Source organism: Gossypium hirsutum, chromosome A06 (genome assembly GCF_007990345.1).
Source record: "Gossypium hirsutum isolate 1008001.06 chromosome A06, Gossypium_hirsutum_v2.1, whole genome shotgun sequence".
Lineage (NCBI taxonomy): Eukaryota > Viridiplantae > Streptophyta > Magnoliopsida > Malvales > Malvaceae > Gossypium > Gossypium hirsutum.
Genome location: NC_053429.1, coordinates 127,955,911 through 127,976,342, shown reverse-complemented (window position 1 = coordinate 127,976,342; position 20,432 = coordinate 127,955,911). Strand labels below are relative to the sequence as shown.

Here is a 20,432-nt window from a genome sequence, read left to right as displayed (position 1 = left end):
AATAGATGAACAAAATTTAATTGTTCATACTCGTTTATTTAGTTTAATAAACGAATATTATACGAACAATATTGAAATATGTTAATTTCCAGCCCTACCCTTTATCCTTTTATAATTTATATGTGAAAAGTATTTATTTTTTAAATATTAAAAAATCAATTATTTATTGTATAATATATGTAATAATTAAATTTTGAATATTTATTTTAAGGGTTAAATCACAATTTGAGATTTAAACTTGATTTTTTTTATATTGGGTTTTGATTTTTTTTTATGGTTCCACATTGAGTGAGGTCTAACTAAGCAACTATTCCTACATTAGCATTTGAATTTTTTTGTCTAAGTTAGTCCCCAAACTTGACCATTATTCTTATATTTGGGGCTTAAATTTGACACTTATTTTTATAATGGGCTTGAATTCTAAGTTTTCAAGGACTAACTTGGACACAAAAAAAGTTCAAGTCCCAATACGAGAATAATTGTTAAGTTCAAGGGCTAACTTGGATAAAAAAAATTTAAACCCAAATATGAGAAAAATTATTAAGTTCAGGTCTTAAAAATAATTTAACCCTTATTTTAGCATTTGTAAATAATTATTTAAAAGAAAGCAGACAAGACTTTTATTTATAAAATATTTTAATATTTTTAATATAAGTAAAAAAAAGAATATATTATATAAAGCAGACTCAAAAGTGAAGGAGAAAAGCGTAAGCCAGGCATTAGACATTAAAGCTTTGGGCGAGAGAAATCAGAGACAGAACAGGGTGAAAAAAAGGCTCATGTTATTGCCCTAATCTCAACCCCCAAAAAAACCAAATAAAAAACCAAACCAAAACTGAGAAACAAAAGACTTTGTCAAATGATGACGTGACCATCATCTATTCATCCCCCATTCCAGATCCCCACTACTTCATCACCACTCCAAACTCATCGCTCAATTTTCTTCTTCTTCTTCTTCTTCTTCTTTTCATTTTTTTTTCAATTTTTTTACAAAATTCTCCCAATTCTACATCTGGGTTTTTGTTTTTGAAAGATGGGTATGGGTATCGATTATAATGGGGGAATCATGAATCAATTTTGAGATTCCGTGAGTGGTGGGAATTTGGGTTTTTTTTTTCTCTGCTTAGTTTATATAATTTTTTTAGAAGTGATAAATTGATCATCAATAAAGAAACAATAATTAATAGTTTAATACTAATAATTAAAAAAATGGGGAATGTGAATGGAAGAGAAGATGGGAGTAATAGCCCATCAGGGATTGAAGAAGAAGAAACAAGGGCTAACACTGTTCTTGAAGCTATGGCGGCACCTATGGGTCACTCACCTCCTCACAGTCCCACATCAACACATTCTCCTCTCATGTTTACTCCTCAGGTACTCAATTACTTTTATTTTCTTACATTTTTCCGTTTGGGGTGTTGATTTCTTGGAATATGGTTTGATTTTCTTGCATGGGAATCTGGTTTCGAATGCATAATATCAAGATAAAAGAATGATTATGAAAGTGAATTTTTAATTAGTAGTTCATTTGTCTATTGGTTCATAGCTACTAGCAAAACTGTTTTTCCCAGTTAATGCTAAGTATCTGTAAATTTTCAACAAATATTGTGAGTTTCTATTAAAAAACAATGTAAAGAAAAAAGAAAACTTATAAATGGATCAATGTGTTGTAAATTTAGAGGCTTCAAGATTTTCATGTAAATACTGAATCAAAGCTCTTACATTGTAGTATGAGTTTGATTTCGATTCGTTAAATGTTTAACATATTCCAGATTTTCATGTAAATAATGAATCAAAGCTCTTACATTGTTGAATGAGTTTGATTTTGATTCATCATTTTCGCTAAACTTGAGTATTTAAGTTAGAGGTTTAAAGATTTTCATGTAAATAATGAATCAAAGCTCTTACATTGTAGAATGAGTTTGATTTTGCTTCATCATTTTCGCTTAAACTTGAGTATTTAACTTAGAGGTTTCAAGATTTTTATGTAAATAATGAATCAAAGCTCGTACATTGTAGCATGAGTTTGATTTTGATCTGTAATTTTCGCATAAACTCGAGTATTTAACTTAGAAGTTTCAAGATTTTTATGTAAATAATGAATCAAAGCTCTTACATTGTAGCATGAGTTTGATTTTGATCTGTAATTTTCGCATAAACTCGAGTATTTAACTTAGTGGTTGGTGCCTGATTCAATGAAATTAAAGTTCGCACAATTTGCAAAAAATTATAGTTTAGAAACTATTTTGTATATAGAGTTTTCATTTTTAAGACTACATAGTTTATATCTTGAGTTTTGGCTTTTTATGTTTCTTCAAGATTCAATGAAATTGGAAAGTCACAAATGAAAATTGGAGACTATTATGTATTAGGGATTCAAGCCTAGTTTGTATTTAATTCCTTTGATAAATTCATGTTTTTTTTTCGTGTTGCAATTTTGGTGGAAAGTCTTAGTGTGATCCCTGTGTTTATTGATTAGTTATATTTAACTTTTGCAAGAATTTATGTGTATACAAAGGGCCTCAGGTAGAGAGGAAACTTATTATGTGGAAATTGTGTGGGTTTAATGTAAATGGCTGTAAAATTTGGTCACCTGATCGAGAATGCTACTGTCTATGCTATCTATGGCAGAAAATGGTATGCGTTGATGCATGCCATGTTAATTTTCCTGCTATAGTTTTAAACCTTGAGGTGCATTATGGATAAAATTAACCTAATCTATAGGTTGTCTTCAATGCAGCCTTTATGGGCAGTTTAGGCAGTTCTTTTTTTTTTTTATGCCTTCCATGTTTGTTTTACGGTCTATGTTCCAGGTTCATGGCTGCCTCTCCCAACAATGTTATCTCCAAAGTTCAAACTTATGTTCCCTCTTTATAAGTACAATATGCCTTACCATTTAACCCAACATTTCTTAACATGCAGGCAATAGGGACCTATGTGCGATTTCTTGCAATATCTGCAAATGACCAGCTTTTGTATAATTTAGCTCATAGTTTAGGGCTATGGAATGTTCAAATTTGTCTTTTTGGCGGGACGGGGGAGCTTCTTACCGTGTACTACCCCTAACAGTCTTGCAAGACAAGGAATGTTCTTATTAGTCCCTCCAAATACTTCATAGCCTTCCCACCATTTCTGCATGTAATAATCCCGCATTTATTTGTCTCGGACTCCTTTATTCTGAGCTCCCCTTTCTATTTTCTACGACCAAAAACCCTTTTCTCCTTGTAATCCAAATCCTGCCCTAAATCTCTTTTAAGCCTAACCCCTACACGTTGCATGGCCAGATTTCTTGAATCCGTTATTTTATTAGATTTCTAGTTTCGGTCTGTTTGGGATTTTAGTTGCTGGAACATGCTCGTTGTTCATGTGTTGTTGATTTCTCTGAAAAAGCCGACAATTTTATTCACCCTGTCTTCTTTCGACACAGGTTCCAGTTGTTCCTTTACAAAGACCTGATGAGATGCACGGATCAAGCCCATCGTGGATGCAGTCTGCAATCGGATACGAAGATGGCTGCACTGAGAAGGGAATTCCAACAATGATTACATGGGGCTATGGTGGCAAAGAAGTAGCCGTTGAGGGATCCTGGGATAATTGGAAGAGAAGGTTCTTGATATTCACTACTTCCCTATGTTTTTTTATATCGAAAGAAAAATAGTTAGCTCTTTATGAACTGCGACATTTAACCCGTGTTTGCTATCTTAATCAGAATCCCTTTGCAGAGATGTGGAAAAGACTTCACTATTATGAAAGTGTTACCATCGGGTGTTTACCAGTATAGGTTCATTGTCGATGGACAATGGAGGTATGCCCCTGACTTGCCATGGGCTCAAGACGGCACGGGCAATGCTAACAACATTTTGGACTTGCAGGTAAATTTATTGTCTTTATCTTGGTATGATATTCGTAGTTTTAGGATTTCCAACTGTTTGTTTTCGTAGAATACGAGTGCTTTCTGTAAATATATATCCGTTCTTGTCTTCCATTCTTCTGCTTAGGAATATTCAGCTCGGAATAAATTCATTCCTTGGTGGTATTTCCTATTGATGCATTGTTACACGTACTTGTTTATCAAGCTATCATTGTCGTTACGGTTAATGTTCATGTATTGCTAAGCATCAAAGCATTTTGTTCCTTGTGTGATCTAAAGTGCCGATTTCCACTTGGCTATAGCATACGGTTTTCGTACTTTCTATTATATTTTGCTATATTCATTGTAAAAGTGTCAAACCGCGGATGCGACTACTACTATGCATTCTTGCTTGTATTACCGTCTTCGGTTAAAGTACTTGAGAGGTCTCTGTATTACAAGGGCTAGATCTAATTAGTCTCTTTATTATTAAATGGATCAAATTAGTCCTTAAATTATTAAAAAGAATGAAATAAGTCCAAATTGTTATTGGTTTAACATTTACTAGATAAAAAAATTTCATTGTTTTTATCAATTGCACTTCAATCTTAAACAAAATATTTTATTTACAAAACCATAAAAATTTTAAAAATATTAACTATATTCTAATTTGCCTTTATTTTATTCTTTTTAATAGTACAAGTATTAAATCGATCCATTTAATAGTAGCCTGACTAATTTGATTAGGTCCTTATAATGAAGGGACTTTTAGGTACATTTACCTACCGTCTTCTTTCTCCTTCCCTTCGTCACCTTGTGAATGATAACCCTGCAGGATTATGTTCCGGAAGATATTGAAAGTATATCTAGTTTCGAACCTCCGCTGTCCCCCGAGTCAAGTTACAGTAATTTGCCGCTTGGAGCCGAAGATTTCGCTAAGGAGCCACCACTCGTCCCTCCTCACCTACAACTTCCTCTCCTTAATCTACCTGCATCTCACATGGAGATCCCGCCACCTCTGTCGAGACCAAAGCACGTAATCCTCAACCATCTGTACATTCAAAAGGGGAAAAATGGCCAACCCGTGGTGGCACTCGGTTCGACTCATCGGTTTCGAGCCAAGTATGTGACTGTGGTGCTGTACAAACCCGTGCAGCGGTAGTATTAGACTGTCCCGATACGGGATCTTTGTAGTCTCGGGTGGATCACGTGAATGTGGTTGATATATAGTTATCAGTATAGATGTTGTGCCGTCAACTTTAACTATATATAGCCTAGGAAGGGAGTCGCCATATGAAAACTTCTAAAGATTCTGATCTTTGTTTTTCTCCACGCTTTATGTATATAAGTATTTGGTTCCCATGAAATTTATACTAATAATTCTCCTCTTAGGTCAATTTGTAATGAAAGTTTAAAAAGTTGGGTCAAATTATGGTTTTGATCCCTCTATTAGCTCAAACTTGGGATTTAGTCATTATTTTTTAATCTGGGTAAATTACATTACTAGTCACTTAACTACGGTTTTTTTTACGCAATTATGAAAAGTTACAAAAGGTTCACTTAATTATTCAATTCTTTTTTTTCTCACCCATCCATCTTAGATTTATAGGAGTGACTAAAAAAAAACCATAGTTGAATAAACTTTATTGTATATTTAGTCTCTTTACTTTATAATATTATTAATTAGTAAAAATATTTACGGATAAAGTAACATTTAATTTTTTCTCAATTTAGTCTGAACTTTTTTTTTTGTCCACATCATAAGTGTTGGAATTTTGCAAATCTTCTAAGCTTTTATCCATGTGACTTGTGCCAGTTTGATATTTAGGTGATGGCAGAGTGCCATGTAATCACAAACCAAAATTGGGAAAAAAACTTCAACAAACCTGGATAAAAAAAGTTTTGAGGACTAAGTTGAAAAAAGATACTAAGTTTCAGGGATTAAATGACTTTATCCCAAATATCGCTCTTATCTATTTTGGTTAATTGTGATTAGTTGGAACCGATGATTTTAAGAAAAAAAATATGCAATAATATTTTATATGTATAAATATCAAAACTATACATGCACCTCGGTCCAATGTTTAATAATATATATGAATTTTGGTTCAATGTATAATTTTATATATGAATTTTTAATTTGATTCAACTTTCTCGACTTAACACCGTTTTATGTTTAATATTATATATACATAAACAATTATATGAATCTAATATGAAAATAAATGAATATAATTATTTCTTTAAACGTGTACGATTAAATCCAAAAAAGAAAATTGTATGTACATATGAACCACAATCAAAGTTGTTTCATATGTAAAATTACGCTAAATCAAAGTTCATGCATCAAATTATACATTGGACCAAAGTTCATTGTAATTTTGATTACCCCTATTTTTATATCGAAATAATTAACGATATTAATTATTTAGATTAATTAATGACGGTGAATGTACTTTAGAGATCGTTCTATTATTGAATGGATCAATTTAGTCATTGTACTATTCAAAAGAATAAAATAATGTCAAATTGAAATAGAGTTAACATTTAGAATTAAACTGCAATTAAAAAATAATAATTTTCAAGACATCTTTTATACAATAAATACTAACTCTGTTACAATTTGAACTTATTTAATTCTTTTTAATGATATAGAAATTAAATTAATCCACTCTGGACCTCTCAAGTACTTTAAACAACTAATGACAATAAAGATTAAATTCTAGTAGAGGGATCAAAATCATAATTAAACCAAAAAGTTGAGTATAATCAATATTACGACCAACTAATCTGTCTCCCCATACATGGTTCTAAAACCAAGCATACGAGATTGTCACAACCAAGCATTGTCAACACCTTATTGCATACATACATACATACGTACGTACATGGAAAATTGCATGGATCATCAATAATGGTAATAAAAATTACATCAGAGAGCAAGCATTTGGGTTGTCATCACTGAAAAACTGAGGAGGATATTCCAGCTCCGAGAAATATTTGGATTGTAAGTATTCACTTCGCTTTATTACATCATCACTCTTTCGGTCGTCTTCTTCTTCTGGTTTGGTTTCTTTGTTTGTCTCTTCTGCTGGTTTTTTCTCTGCTTCTTCTTGTTCTTTTTCCTTCTTTTCTTCGCCTTTCACTATGGATGCTTGCTTGCCGGTTCTCTTGTAAACATAATCAACGAGCTTTGTAGGATCTACGGTGCCTTTTACGGTTACTCTATCATTTCCCACATCGGTTTCCACTGTCTCTACGCCTGTCATTAATTACATTATTTTTCAATTTAATCCTTTTTTTTTCTACATAAAACTCAAATTTTGGTAGCAATTTTTAATTTAATCCCTAAATTTGAATTCCATTAAAATACGATCACATGACACTTTAAGATTATACCACGTTATCATCTAAAAAAATTTAAAATATGTAATCTAAAAAATTATTTTTAAGAAAATTCAGGTGATGACATAATATATCTCAACGAAATCCAAATTCAAAGACCAAATCGAAAATCGTTATCAAATTCGAAAACTAAAGTGGACCAAAAACTGTTCAACGACTATGGTAGGAATGGAGTTACCAAGTTCAGGGACTAAATGTTAAAATGTTATTATTAGGTCTAAATTTATAATAACTATTATTATAAATTCTAATCATATCTATCTTTTTTTACACAATACTTAGAATTTCTACCCATAAATAAGAGGATAATGCGTTTTAATATATTCGAAACTATGTCCTCCTACATTAGTAACAATAAACTCAATCTACTCGTATCTAATATTTATACCGAAATGTAAATAATTTAGGAAAATGATAATGAATAAAATGGAGTACCTTGGATCTTCCTTATTCGCTTACGCAATGCTTGAGCGCATGCTTCACAATGCATGCCAACCTTCAAAACTACCGTTATCACTGCAGGAGGCTGCCACAAAGAATATTTAAATAAATAAATGCTTATAAAAAATTTTAAAAAAAAACGATATTTGGGGTAAAATTATTGTGAAAATTTTTATATTAAGAGTTAGATCAATAATTTACTTTTTTTATTAAAAATAAATATATTAATCTCTAAATATTAAATTAATTAATAAAAAAATTCCACCTACCAATCTCTTATTACGAGAAATAAAAACTAAAAAAAGCCTCTAAACAAATACCAAAACCCCACTATTTGTACAAATAAAAACAAAACCTAGACCCAATAATTAACGATCATAAACGATAATTAAGTTAATGACGAAAAGGCAGGCAGGATCTGAATTCAGTGTCAACCCGTGAGCTCAAAGGGCTTGACCCCATGGCTGCAACACCCAACATGCAGTCACAGTTAATAGTACACAGGCTTGTAGTGAAAATGGAACCGTGGGGTCACCTTTTAAACAGTAGCCTCTCTCCTTCGTAATACGAGCCAGTGGGCTATAGCCCTATGGGGGTCTGGTCAAGGCCAACTTGTTATGTTACTTTCAATGTCAGCACCAAAACAGCACCACACCACACACTGGTTTTTGTTTTTTTTTTTTTTCACAGTATGGGATTAGATAGCATAGCATAGCAGCTAATTTCAAACTCAAAAGCATGTTATGCTTTTATTCTAAGGTCCTTCTGTTATGATTCATTTTGAGAGTTAGTCCTTTAATCTAAATGACAACATAAAAGTATTTAGAGGATTAAAGGTTAAAGTGCTTGGGAGGTCCTTATAACATAGGGATTGGACTTATTTTATTCTTTTTAATAGTAGAGGAATTAATTTGATAAGATCACTATAATAGAGGAACCTCTTATGTACATTCACTGAGGATTAAATTATGTCAAAATTAAAATAAAAGAGATTAAAACCAAATTTTGAGCATAATAATAAAAGGACCAACATCATAATTTGACTTTTTTTTTTTAATTATTACCTCTTGTTTCTGTTCTTCTTCTTTGGGTTTAGCTTCTTTGTTTTCTTCCTTGTTCTCTTCCGGTGGCGGTGGTTCCGGCAACGGCGAGACTAACTCCACTTTTCTACCGTATTTCTTTAATAGCCTTTCGTGAACCTTGACGGGATTGGCCGTCTTTCCTTTCACCACCACCTTATTTGCCTTGCTATCAGTCGCAACATCCTCCACTCCTGTCGGTCAACTATTTTAGGGACCAAATAATAAAATTAAAAAAAGGAAAAATTTATAAAAATATAACCTTCAAATCCTTTGAGGGTTCTTGCAACTTTTCTAGCACAAGCTTCACAGTGCATATCAACTTTTAGTATAATCTCTGGGTTGTCTTCTTCCTTTTTCTCTTCTTCTTTTTTGTCCTTTGAAATTGCCATGCATACAAAACATAATAATGAAGCTCAATACTCTGATGAACATACAATAAATTTTAATATACAGTAATATTAGAAAAGGCTTACTTCTCCCATTCTCGCGATGGTTCTGAAAATTACTTATGAGGATCTTTAGGAGCACAGCTCAATATATATGCAACAAATAATTAACTTTCTTTTTGGGTAAAATTGCACCCAAGCTCAGTAAATTATTAGTATATTTATGTTGTGGTCATTTATCTTTAAAAAGTTACAATTTGACCACCTAACTATTTGAAATTATTTATTTAAGTCACTAAGTTGTTAATATTGCTACATTATGGCTAGGGATGAAGCCAACAAAAAGTTCTTTTTTTTTTTGGGGGGGGAAATTAAGTTGTATGTTTTTAAGAAAACTAAAGTACAATTTCACAATTTTAATAGCTTGTGTCTTTATAATTTTTAAAGGACTAAATCAAAATGTTATCATTTTGGGGCCAAAATATACTACTACATTTACTAAATTAAAATCTTGTAAATTTTAAAGGGTCAAGAGTAAAATTTTACATTTTAGGAATCTGTAAACCAAAATCTAGACATCTTTTTTTCTCCAATCTTTAACATTAACTGTCATATTAACTTGGATCTAAGCTATGTTCTCCTACTTGTTGCTGGATATTAATCCAACGTACCGATCATCGAATTGTCACTTGAAGCACGCTAATTAGACTTAAAAAAAAACCTTAACAGCCCAATAACTTAAATAAAAACTTTCAAATAGTTCAGTGACTTGAATGAAAATTTTCGAATAGTTCAATAACCATTTTGTAACTTTAAAGTTGAGTAACTAAAATATAAATTTACTAATAGTTTAATGACTTTAGGGGGAATTTACCCTTGTTTTTTTTATATAGCTTGCTTTTTTTTATTTGAGTTTATGTGGAGAAGAGGATGGGGGGTTCTAAAGAAGTAGGAAATAGTGCAAATCTGACGTGGAATTGTTTAATGGATGGGTAGACATTGTGTCCTTTCGCTGACTCAACATCTCAATCAATTTGCCCATCTCTTTAAATGATGAGGTACGTACGTAAATAGCTAAGCATCGTGAATATTACGTAATATATTTTAGGGTAAATTATATGTTTTAGTCCCTTAATTTTAAAAAAGTTATAAAATAGTCTTTGAACTATATTAAATGTTTTATTTAAGTCATTGAACTATTCAAAAGTTTTTTTTTATTTAAGTCACTATATTAAGTTTTTTTTTAAACCTGACTAACTAACTCTAAGTGACAATTCAACGATTTATATAGTAGATTACTACTCATCAATGAGTAGAAGAATATACATTAGATCCAAGTTGATTCGATGGTTAATGTCATGGATTTGAGAAAAAAATTGCTTGAATTTTAGTTCGCAGATTGGCGACATTCAAAGTTATTTCATAAAAATAATAAAATGTAGAATATAAGGGAAACGAGAGCTTTCGATTAGTGTAGACGTGTGAACAAAGAAGGTCATATAATAAGGAATTTAACACCTTAGTAACTTAAATAAAAATTTATGAATAATTTAATGACTATTTCGTAACCTTTTGAAATTGAATGATCAAAATATAAATTTAGTAATAGTTTAATGACATTGAGTAGAATTTACCCAAAATTCAATTAGAGAAATGAATTATTGTGTAATAAATGGAATGCAATGTGGATATGTTACCTTTAAAAGAAAACTTGAATAATGATAAAAGTAGTATGATTATTGATAAAAGTTGAGGCTCAATGTCCCACCATGTGTAAGTGTTATTTGTGGGTCTTTAGTCTTACCGTGTGTGTGGATTTTGTTTAGTTATGTTTGGATTATTCATTTGTTTATAATATGTTGATTTGGTATATCGACAACGTATTTTCTTTTATTTTAGAAGTAACTTTAAAAATTTGTCATTTTTTTTAAAATATTTTACTCTACCCTATAGGACACTGATCAACCTCTGATCCTAATTGTGAAGTTTAAAACAAAACAAAATAATAGTTGTACCTATCGTAAAAGAAAATAGATATTTGAATTAATACTTATTTTGGCCCCTATAGTGAAATTCTCACTTTGATCCTTTTACTATTTTTTTTGGTCATATTGTCCTTTTTATTATAATAAAATTCTCACTTTGACCTTTTTACTAATTTTTTATCATTTTGCTCCTTACACTATAATGAAAATCTCACTTCGGCCGCTTTACTTTCATTCGTCCATCAAATTAGCCCTTTAACTATTTCCAATAAAAAAAATCTCACATAATCGTTAAAACCAATCAAATGCGAAAAAGTGGGCAATAGTAAAAAGGTTAAAAAGGACCTAATGAAAATAGAGAAAGTGAAGTGACCTATAGGCCTAGCCCTAGGATAAATCTGAGAGTGCAACCGTTCAAGGCTCAAGGCTGAAAGGAGCCCAAATTTTTTTTCGGCTTTTAATGTGGGAAAGAAAATTTCAGACTAAAATAAATAAATTAATGCTCAGTGCTTTTAAATTTTCACCATAAATGTTTCATCTCTTAAGGCCCAAAATTTTTTCATTTTTTATTTTATTACATTTTATAATTTTTTAAAAAGAGATCTAATTTATTATTTCACCTAAAATCCTAAAAATATCAAGAACGGGCTTGGTGACCCAAGAAATAATAAAAATAAAATTTGGTTATAATACAGGGGCCAAAACAGCTATTAAAACTAGATATTTTGATACGTGAAGAAATCAAAATCGTAATATGGAAGAACATACAAGGGTAAGATGGTAAAATTGAAAAATCTAACCTTTGTGTTATCTTTCTAAGTTTGTATTTTGTAGATAAGGTCATTTCCCTATACAGAAAACACACTCCCTCTTCTTCTCTCTAAAGTTTAAGCTTTTAAAGCTTAGACAAACAGATACATCAATGGCGTATCATCATCTATGTTCCTCACCTTCTTCTCTTTTACGTGACCGTCACTCTCTCTCTGTTTCACCAAAATCAAAATCCTTAAGAACCAACCCACCCACTTCTCTAAACCTGGTTTCCTTATCTAAAACCTCTATCAAGGCAAGCAGCAGCCATGTTTCTTTGGAAGACCTAATGTCGCAAGAGACTCAAATCCCTCGAAAACTCACCAATTCACAATACCCTGATGGCAAAACCGCTTCGAAAAGCTATGTGTGGGTCAATCCTCGAAGCTCCAGAGCTTCACGTCTTAGGCAATTGACTTATGATTCAAGGTATTCTTCTCTGCTCAAAGTAGCTGAGTCTTTGGATTCTTGTGATCCAAATGAAAAAGATGTTTTAGCTGTTTTGAGTAGTTTAGGTGACGATGTATCGGAACAAGATGCTGTTGTTGTTCTCAATAACATGTCGAACCCTAACACTGCGTTGCTTGTTCTTGATCATTTTCGAAAGATATTAACGAAAACCAGTCGAGAAGTCATTCTTTATAATGTTACTCTTAAGGTTTTTAGGAAGTCTAAGGATTTGGATGGTGCTGAGAAACTGTTCGATGAAATGCTTCAAAGAGGGGTTAAGCCTGATAATGTTACTTTTTCGACTTTGATTAGTTGTTCTAGGGTCTGTGGTTTGCCAAGTAAGGCTGTTGAGTGGTTTGAGAAAATGCCTACTTATGAGTGTGACCCTGATGATGTTACTTACTCTGCCATGATCGATGCTTATGGCCGTGCTGGAAATGTTGATATGGCCTTCAACTTGTATGACCGTGCTAGAACAGAAAAGTGGCGTATCGATCCTGTTACGTTTTCAACTTTGATTAAAATATATGGTGTATCTGGAAATTATGATGGATGTTTAAATGTTTATGAGGAAATGAAGGCCTTAGGTGTTAAACCTAATGTAGTTATATATAATACTTTGTTGGATGCCATGGGGAGAGCCAAGAGGCCTTGGCAAGCCAAGAGTATTTACAAAGAGATGCTTTCTAATGGATTTTCACCAAATTGGGCAACGTATGCTGCACTTTTACGAGCTTATGGAAGAGCTCGATATGGTGAAGATGCTCTAAATGTGTATAAAGAGATGAAAGATAATGGATTGGAGTTGACTGTTGTTCTTTACAATACCCTTTTAGCAATGTGTGCTGATGTTGGTTTTGCAGATGAAGCTGCTGAAATTTTTGAAGACATGAAAAATTCCGGGGCTTGCAAACCTGACAGTTGGACGTTTTCATCTTTGATCACGATATATTCTTGTAGTGGGAAAGTTTCGGAGGCTGAGGGGATTTTGAACGTGATGCTTGAAGCTGGCTTTGAGCCCAACATTTTTGTTCTGACATCCCTTATCCAATGCTACGGGAAAGCTCAGCGTACCGACGATGTTGTAAGGATGTTTAACCGAGTTTACGAATTGGGAATTACTCCGGATTATAGGTTTTGCGGTTGTCTTCTGAATGTGATGACACATACACCTAGAGAAGAACTTGGTAAGGTAATGGATTGCATCGAGAAGGCTAAACCAGAACTAGGTCGTGTGGTGAAACTTTTGATAGGGGAGCAAAACGGTGAAGGGAATTTCAAGAACGAAGCATTGGAACTTTTTAATCATATCAGTTCCGATGTAAAGAAGCCTTACTGTAACTGTTTGATTGATCTCTGTGTTAACTTAGATTTGTTGGAAAGAGCTTGTGATCTGTTAGAGCTGGGACTTTCACTAGAGATTTATGCCGGAATACAATCAAGGTCTCCAACACAATGGTCCTTGAATCTCAAGAGTCTATCTCTCGGGGCAGCTTTAACTGCACTACATGTTTGGATCAATGATTTGACAAAGGTACAGGAGTCTGGGGAGGAGCTTCCCCCATTGCTCGGAATCAATACCGGACACGGGAAACACAAATACTCGGAGAAAGGATTGGCAACTGTCATCGAGTCGCATTTGAAGGAACTAGATGCTCCATTCCATGAAGCCTCAGATAAAGCTGGCTGGTTTTTGACGACAAAAGTTGCCGCCGAGTCATGGTTGGAGTCGAGACGTTCACCCAACTTGGTAGTTGCATAGGTTGTGTGTGTTCATGAACGAGTCTTTGCCCTAGGTCAGTTCTTTGCATCAATATATAATGTCTAGAAACGAAATATTTTCTGACTCCTCTTTTTCATCTTTATTAGCATCCTCTAATTTAATGGTGGGAAAATTTTGTAGCATGGTACACTATATTCCTATATATCCTGATGTAAGTTAATGAAGTACTGCCAAATTACTGGAGTCTCGCATGAGTTGGGCCAACTGTCTTTGCCATTTTGAACAATTTGTTTTTATTTTTTAAAAAATTTTATAACGTAAACTGTTTTAAGCATCAGTCTCAAGTGATAAGAATGAGTATGTTCAAATAAGACAGTATATTAAAAAAACGAGTGAAGCTTAACCCTAACCCTTTCAGATTAAGAGTCCACTGATGAATCGTCATTTTGCAGCTAAAAAATATTGGTCAAATAAAAATTTCGTGTAAATTATTCTACTTTATCTAAAAATTATATAGGATTAAAACATATTAAATATAGGGATTAAGTTTTTAACTGAATTAGCATCAATATTATTATCTATGCAGGAGGATATAAGTTCAAAGATGTTGAAATGTATTATCCTCCCACTTAAAAGTTGAAGAGAAGCTATGAATAATTTTACGTATTATATCAACAAATATATATTAAATATTATTCTGTTCAATCTGTTTGGAGTGACAAAATTCGAATTTATATAACAGCGGTGATTAAAATAATAAATAACAAAAACTTGGATAACTATAGAGTAATTTACCTAAAAAAAATCAATTTTCAACATTTACTATTTAAATAGTAAAAATATTGAAAAATGTTGAACAGTAAAAATAATTTTAATCTCAATTTTTGTCCAAATTTGATTTTTTTTAATAATATAAGGATTAAATTGATCAATCCCTATAATAAAGAGACATGATAGGTACATTAACCAAAACAAAACCTCAACAACATACACACTGGCATATATGCTATAAAATGTTTCTAGATACCGTTAAGAACACGAATCAATTCCCTTCTTTTGCCTAATATCTAATACAGCATATACATGACAAGCTATGTTACCCATACACCCTTTTTTTTCTATAAAGTATTTGTGTCCGACAGTTGTACATGACATACATTCGGATGTACGTATCGAGTATGATTCTTCAAATACATTAAAAGGTTAAAACAAATGAGTATACGAAATATCAAACACATACCCGTATCCAATAAAGACGTAGCCAAAAAGAAAAAGATTGTGATAATAAATAATTTTCTTCAAAACAAATTATCTCCTTATCAAAATTGGTCTCCTTGCAAATGCAATTACGAAAGGAATAAACGACCAACGAAGACATGCCACGGCCGAAAAACAATGAACATGCACTCAAGGAGAGACAACAGAGGAAAAGTTACCATGTTAAACAGGACCAGATATGTTAGAAAAGTGTTTTTACCAATTGTGCAACTGAGCAGTGACACTTTTTACAACAGGGTGGTATCCTGTGTGCATGTGCCTTTTCGCTTTTTCAGAACCTGGGTGCCCAAGCCACTCATCATACAACCGTTTTACCAGAGGGTTCTTAAACGGATCAGCTTCCAGAACCTATGGCATAATGAAGAATCAATTAAAAAGAAAGAACAAAAAGGAATAAATGCATATTTGAAAGAGAGCTTGATTGTTTATGGCATGTAAATGCTCACTTTTAGCAGTATAGCCTTGCAAGTATGGTTATGCTTTTTAATGCTACATTGGGTTACTAGTGTAATAACACAAGGAAAAAACTTATTTAACACACATGTTTTAAATTAGTTTAGACAATAATTAGTACAAATATAAACATGCAATTAGAAAGATGAGTAAAAAGTCTTGTAAAAAATAAGACCTCTACAAAGTAAGTGAAAATTTTTCCTTCTCTCTGCCACAAACAAGTCATGTATGTGGCTAAAAATTACCAATTGTGATTAATTTATAGCTAACCAGTGACTAAAACATGGGGAAAAAATAATACTCCAGCCAAACGTACATAATTGTTGTCCATAACGAAGTATTTTGGCTTGATGAATTATTATTTTTGGTTTTCCAAAAAAAGTGAATAAATTCATAACCAAAAATAGATACTCACGTTTTCCATGTAAATGGCTTCTAATGATTTAATTAACTCCTTTGGAGATTGTCCTGGCTTTGGCTTGATTTGCCCTCCCCCATTTAAGCAACCTGCATGTATTAACATACCGAACTGTTATGCTAAACCGGAATTTTCACCATCTTATAAGAAGTTACAAGTGAATGTTTCAAAAACCCAATTCGACATCCAAAAAGATAAAAGGATATAACGAAACAGAAACCTGAAGGGCATGCCATGACTTCCACAAACTGATAATCACATTTCCTTGTTTTAACTTTCCTGACAATGTTTTGCAGGTTTTGGAAGCCATAACATAGGGCGAATTTCAGCACGGTTTTCCCCTCCACCTACATATTTGACTGTCAGGATAATAAAGGAGAAAAAGAAATAAATGTAGGGTTGAAGTTGGTACCATGACCATTTGAGCCATTTGAGTTTAGTTAACAAAACCATGCTAAAAGAAAATGCTATCAAATTAAAAAGCAAACTTACTTCTAGACTCAATTCTCGGAAATCAGAATTTCTTATAATTCTGAAGTCCAAAGGGCCATCAATTTCTCTTCCAAAGAGAACTTTTGCAGCATACCGGAAGACAGTTTCTGCATAACCTCCAGAGCCTCCTGAGACACCATAAAGATGTCCTTGCTCATCAAGATTTGCCAACCTGTGGAACGATAATAATTTTCGTTTGTATGTAACAACAAGGTGGCAATAGAGGATCTCTTTAGGGAGGATAATTGTGGTACTTACATTCTATCTATAGGTGACTCTTCCAAGGCATCAAAATCAACTTCTTTCAACTGCATAAATTGACCAAATAAATTAAAAATGATTACATAAAGCCATAAGGTAATTAACATAAAATTGTTACATTAAAATGTCAAATTAAGATAATGTGCAACCTTGACTTCACCTGTATCAAATCTAATACTTCTCCAGAGGTCAAGACAGAGTCAACCTCTGGAATACAAACACCTTGATCTGCATGGCTTTCATCATTAGATTCTGCTTGAAAAACAAAGTCCTCCCTGGCAGCCTCAAGCTTCTTATCATAACATGGCATCACAGTTACATGGTAAATCTCCTCCGGCCTATCAAGTAAAATGAATTATCTGGTAATTCAAGCATTAAGAATAATATAAAGCTTTCAGCATTCTCTATTTCCTCTAATATTTGGATAGTATCAAGATATAAGATTAGAAATTTTTATCAGATACCAACTGAAGATTGGCATTCCTGAAATGTCAGTCCATAGATAAAAAGCTAACTTTTTGTAGCACTTGAATAGTAAATAAAAAAGATAAAAGGGAGTGGAGTGATGTTCTACAACCCACATTGTTAAAAGGAAAGCAATTAGAACAATCCTTTAATTATACTCATTAATATGGAAGTACTTAGAATGTCAAATGAATATGATTTTGTTACGGTTATGACCTTCAATCTTCATTTACTTTCAAGTTTCTCCACTAGCATTAGAAGTGTGGAAGGCTTTTTAGTTGTAAACAGTATGCTGTAATTCATTGGAAATTACGGAATTTAGCAAGATTTTAGTTTTCTAAATTAAATTATAAGAGAATTGCTACTCGCGCAATTCATCTGAAACTTAAAAGCCAAATATCATTACTAGAGTACATAACAAGTTTTAAGTTGTCTCTGCTAGCAGAAGTGTTGTTAATAGCATGATCATGACCAAAAGAAATCACAAGTCTGATGAATAAAAGTTGAACAGACAAGACTACCTGAAACCCATTGTTTGACATAGATGATGCTTAATAGCAGCTCCCATTGATTGCTGAGGACTCTTGACTGAGGATATGTATGGTAAAATATAGGATCCTAGTTGTTTTTCCGCATAGCATATCCACCCTGAAATTAGAGAAAGACACACAAGAAAACCACTTTTGGTCACTGGAATTCTATAAATTACTATGACATCCCTGCCATAGTCTACTCCATATATAATACACAAGTCCAAACCATCTGTGCATAAGCATTTTGGGGTTTTAGGAAGAGGCAATACAATTAAATTATTGCTAGAAAAGATGTATACCTGGACATGATGAGGACAGCATCGGGAGTGAGGATTTGCTTTTCTCGTCATCAGTTGCTTGGCCTTGTTTATATCGAGCAATGAATTCATGACAAGTTTCAATCAATGTTAAGTCTCTAATACAGCAAGTATCAAAAACAGCCTTTACTCCCAAAGACTTTAAAAAAGTTGTGAGTTTCTTGAAAACCTGAAATATGAGAAAAGAACTTCCATAATTAGAAACATTCAACTTAAATAACATTTAGGCAACATTTGAAGTACTTCAAACAGAATAATGCAATATCATATGTTGGGAATCACATATTTAGTCGGAAGGAATTACAGATAGGGGATAGAATGCCACGATCAAAGTGTTTTAGGTTAGGTTTCTAAATTTACATCATACCTTTAGTGGAGGGATGCCAAAGTGAGCAGCAAGGGAGGCCCTTGACTGTGGAGACAGGGATACAATTACAGCTTTCCCTTTATTAATATTGGAAAGGAATTCATCTAAGCTTTGCTTCTCAAGCATCACAGTCTCCGCTGAGGTTATGCACCCACTACAACATCGCAAGGAACAATTGAAAGTCATAAACTAGTCATTCAACATTCAACCATTCTGATAATTACCTTAAAATTATACCCTTAATAAACAGGAAAATTTCCTCAAATGGACAAGATAAGCAATTTTAAAGACAAGAAGGATAGATCGAAGATAGAGAAACATATTACCTACATGCCAAGCAATCCTTGAGTGAAATTTTTACTGGTTCAGTTTGCTGACTCTTACCAGCTAAAACCTTCAGCAAAGCATTTCAAATAAGAAAAATTTAACCAAAAATAACGAAAATTCATTCCCTTCTACTGCTAAATAATTTGATAAATTAGTAGAATTAAGCCTATGCGATTATAAAACATCACCAAGCTAAAACAGGACCAAGTTACAAAAAAAAATATAATAATAACTATTGCATGCAATTCCGAATCAAAATTGGAAAAAATCACAAAAAAAAAATCACAAAAAAAAAATCAAAATTGAGGAAAGTTATTGAGTAAAGGTGTAAGTACCTGAGGTTCAGGTTTCTTAGGGGTCGCTTTGAGTCCTTTGAGAGAAACGACGCAGGCTTGAGACGGTGCTATGAAATCACTGAGATCTCCGATTCTGAGAGTCGGCGAGAACTTCTCCGACATCGTTCTAAGTTCTCAGCTACTATTACGCAACGCCCAAAATTCAATTCGAAAATCGATAATTAAAGCTACGAATTTACTTTGATTCGATAATAAGCTTCTTTTCAGAGGAGAGAAAGATTAAAGGAGCTTGAAATAGTTTCTTAGGTCAAAGGCGGTAACTATCACCGGAGGGAAGCAGCAAGCAAAGGCGTGTGTGTATTAGGGACCTCTTTTTTTATTATTTTATTATGAACTAAAAGAAAAACATTTAGGTTAAATTTCCTGGAAAGTCCCTGTATTATAAAAAAAGATCAAATTAATCTTTATATTATTAAACAGATCAATTTAATTCTTGTACTATTAAAAAAAATAAGTCCAATTTGTAGTGAAGTTAACATTTATTGTATAGAAAAATACCTTGAAAATTCTTTTTTTTTTTAATAGCGATTCAATTTCAAACAAAAATTTTATTTACAGAACCATAAAATCTTAAAATATTAACATTGTTAGATAGTAAATAATATTTTTTAAAATTAAATGTTAATTCTATTCCAATTTGACTTTATTTAATATTTTTTAATAATGCATGGACTAATTTGATCCGATCCCTATAATAGAAGGATCTCTCAAGTACATTTACCAAAAAAGTTAGGTATTTGAGTAACATTTATAGAAATATTGTTTGAATAATTTTAAGAAAAATGAGACAATACTAAGAATTTACTAAAATAATGAATTAAGAAAACTATTAAAAATAAAATAAAATAAATTTAAAAAATAATTTTACAATTAGATTTATTTAAGGGCTGAACTCCCCACAGCACTAGCCCCCATTGTGCGCAAAACCTTGTACCCACCTCCCTTCATGGTTGCAAAACACACAAACCGCAATAGTGACCCTCGAAGAAGCATTTCTCGCGCCATCGGTGTTTAGCTTTAGCAAGCCTAAGGG

The 20,432-nt window shown here is 32.6% G+C and overlaps 4 protein-coding genes across 4 annotated transcripts; 2 read left to right on the top strand and 2 right to left on the bottom strand.

Moving 5' to 3' along the window:
• The first annotated feature begins 694 nt into the window (after positions 1-694).
• On the top strand, positions 695-5,360 carry LOC107960154 (SNF1-related protein kinase regulatory subunit beta-2). The gene is made up of 4 exons (XM_016896433.2): positions 695-1,374; positions 3,428-3,606; positions 3,710-3,872; positions 4,686-5,360. The coding sequence occupies exons 1-4, from the start codon at positions 1,210-1,212 to the stop codon at positions 5,010-5,012; spliced, it is 834 nt and encodes a 277-aa protein (XP_016751922.1). The 5' UTR covers positions 695-1,209; the 3' UTR covers positions 5,013-5,360.
• Positions 5,361-6,596: 1,236 nt separating this feature from the next.
• On the bottom strand, positions 6,597-9,352 carry LOC107960155 (heavy metal-associated isoprenylated plant protein 7). The gene is made up of 5 exons (XM_016896434.2): positions 9,252-9,352; positions 9,038-9,152; positions 8,761-8,969; positions 7,691-7,781; positions 6,597-7,112 (listed from the first exon to the last, which is right to left on the bottom strand). Exons 1-5 carry the CDS (start codon positions 9,258-9,260, stop codon positions 6,778-6,780), a joined length of 759 nt encoding a protein of 252 aa, XP_016751923.1. The 5' UTR covers positions 9,261-9,352; the 3' UTR covers positions 6,597-6,777.
• A 2,625-nt stretch (positions 9,353-11,977) lies between these two features.
• On the top strand, positions 11,978-14,375 carry LOC107960156 (pentatricopeptide repeat-containing protein At4g16390, chloroplastic). The gene has a single exon (XM_016896436.2). It carries the CDS (start codon positions 12,072-12,074, stop codon positions 14,169-14,171), a length of 2,100 nt encoding a protein of 699 aa, XP_016751925.2. The 5' UTR covers positions 11,978-12,071; the 3' UTR covers positions 14,172-14,375.
• Positions 14,376-15,094: 719 nt separating this feature from the next.
• LOC107960157 (protein NAR1) lies at positions 15,095-19,728 on the bottom strand. The gene is made up of 11 exons (XM_016896437.2): positions 19,379-19,728; positions 19,043-19,110; positions 18,717-18,870; positions 18,332-18,518; positions 18,021-18,147; positions 17,195-17,372; positions 17,032-17,081; positions 16,774-16,945; positions 16,502-16,628; positions 16,279-16,370; positions 15,095-15,758 (listed from the first exon to the last, which is right to left on the bottom strand). Exons 1-11 carry the CDS (start codon positions 19,499-19,501, stop codon positions 15,606-15,608), a joined length of 1,431 nt encoding a protein of 476 aa, XP_016751926.2. The 5' UTR covers positions 19,502-19,728; the 3' UTR covers positions 15,095-15,605.
• Positions 19,729-20,432: the final 704 nt, after the last annotated feature.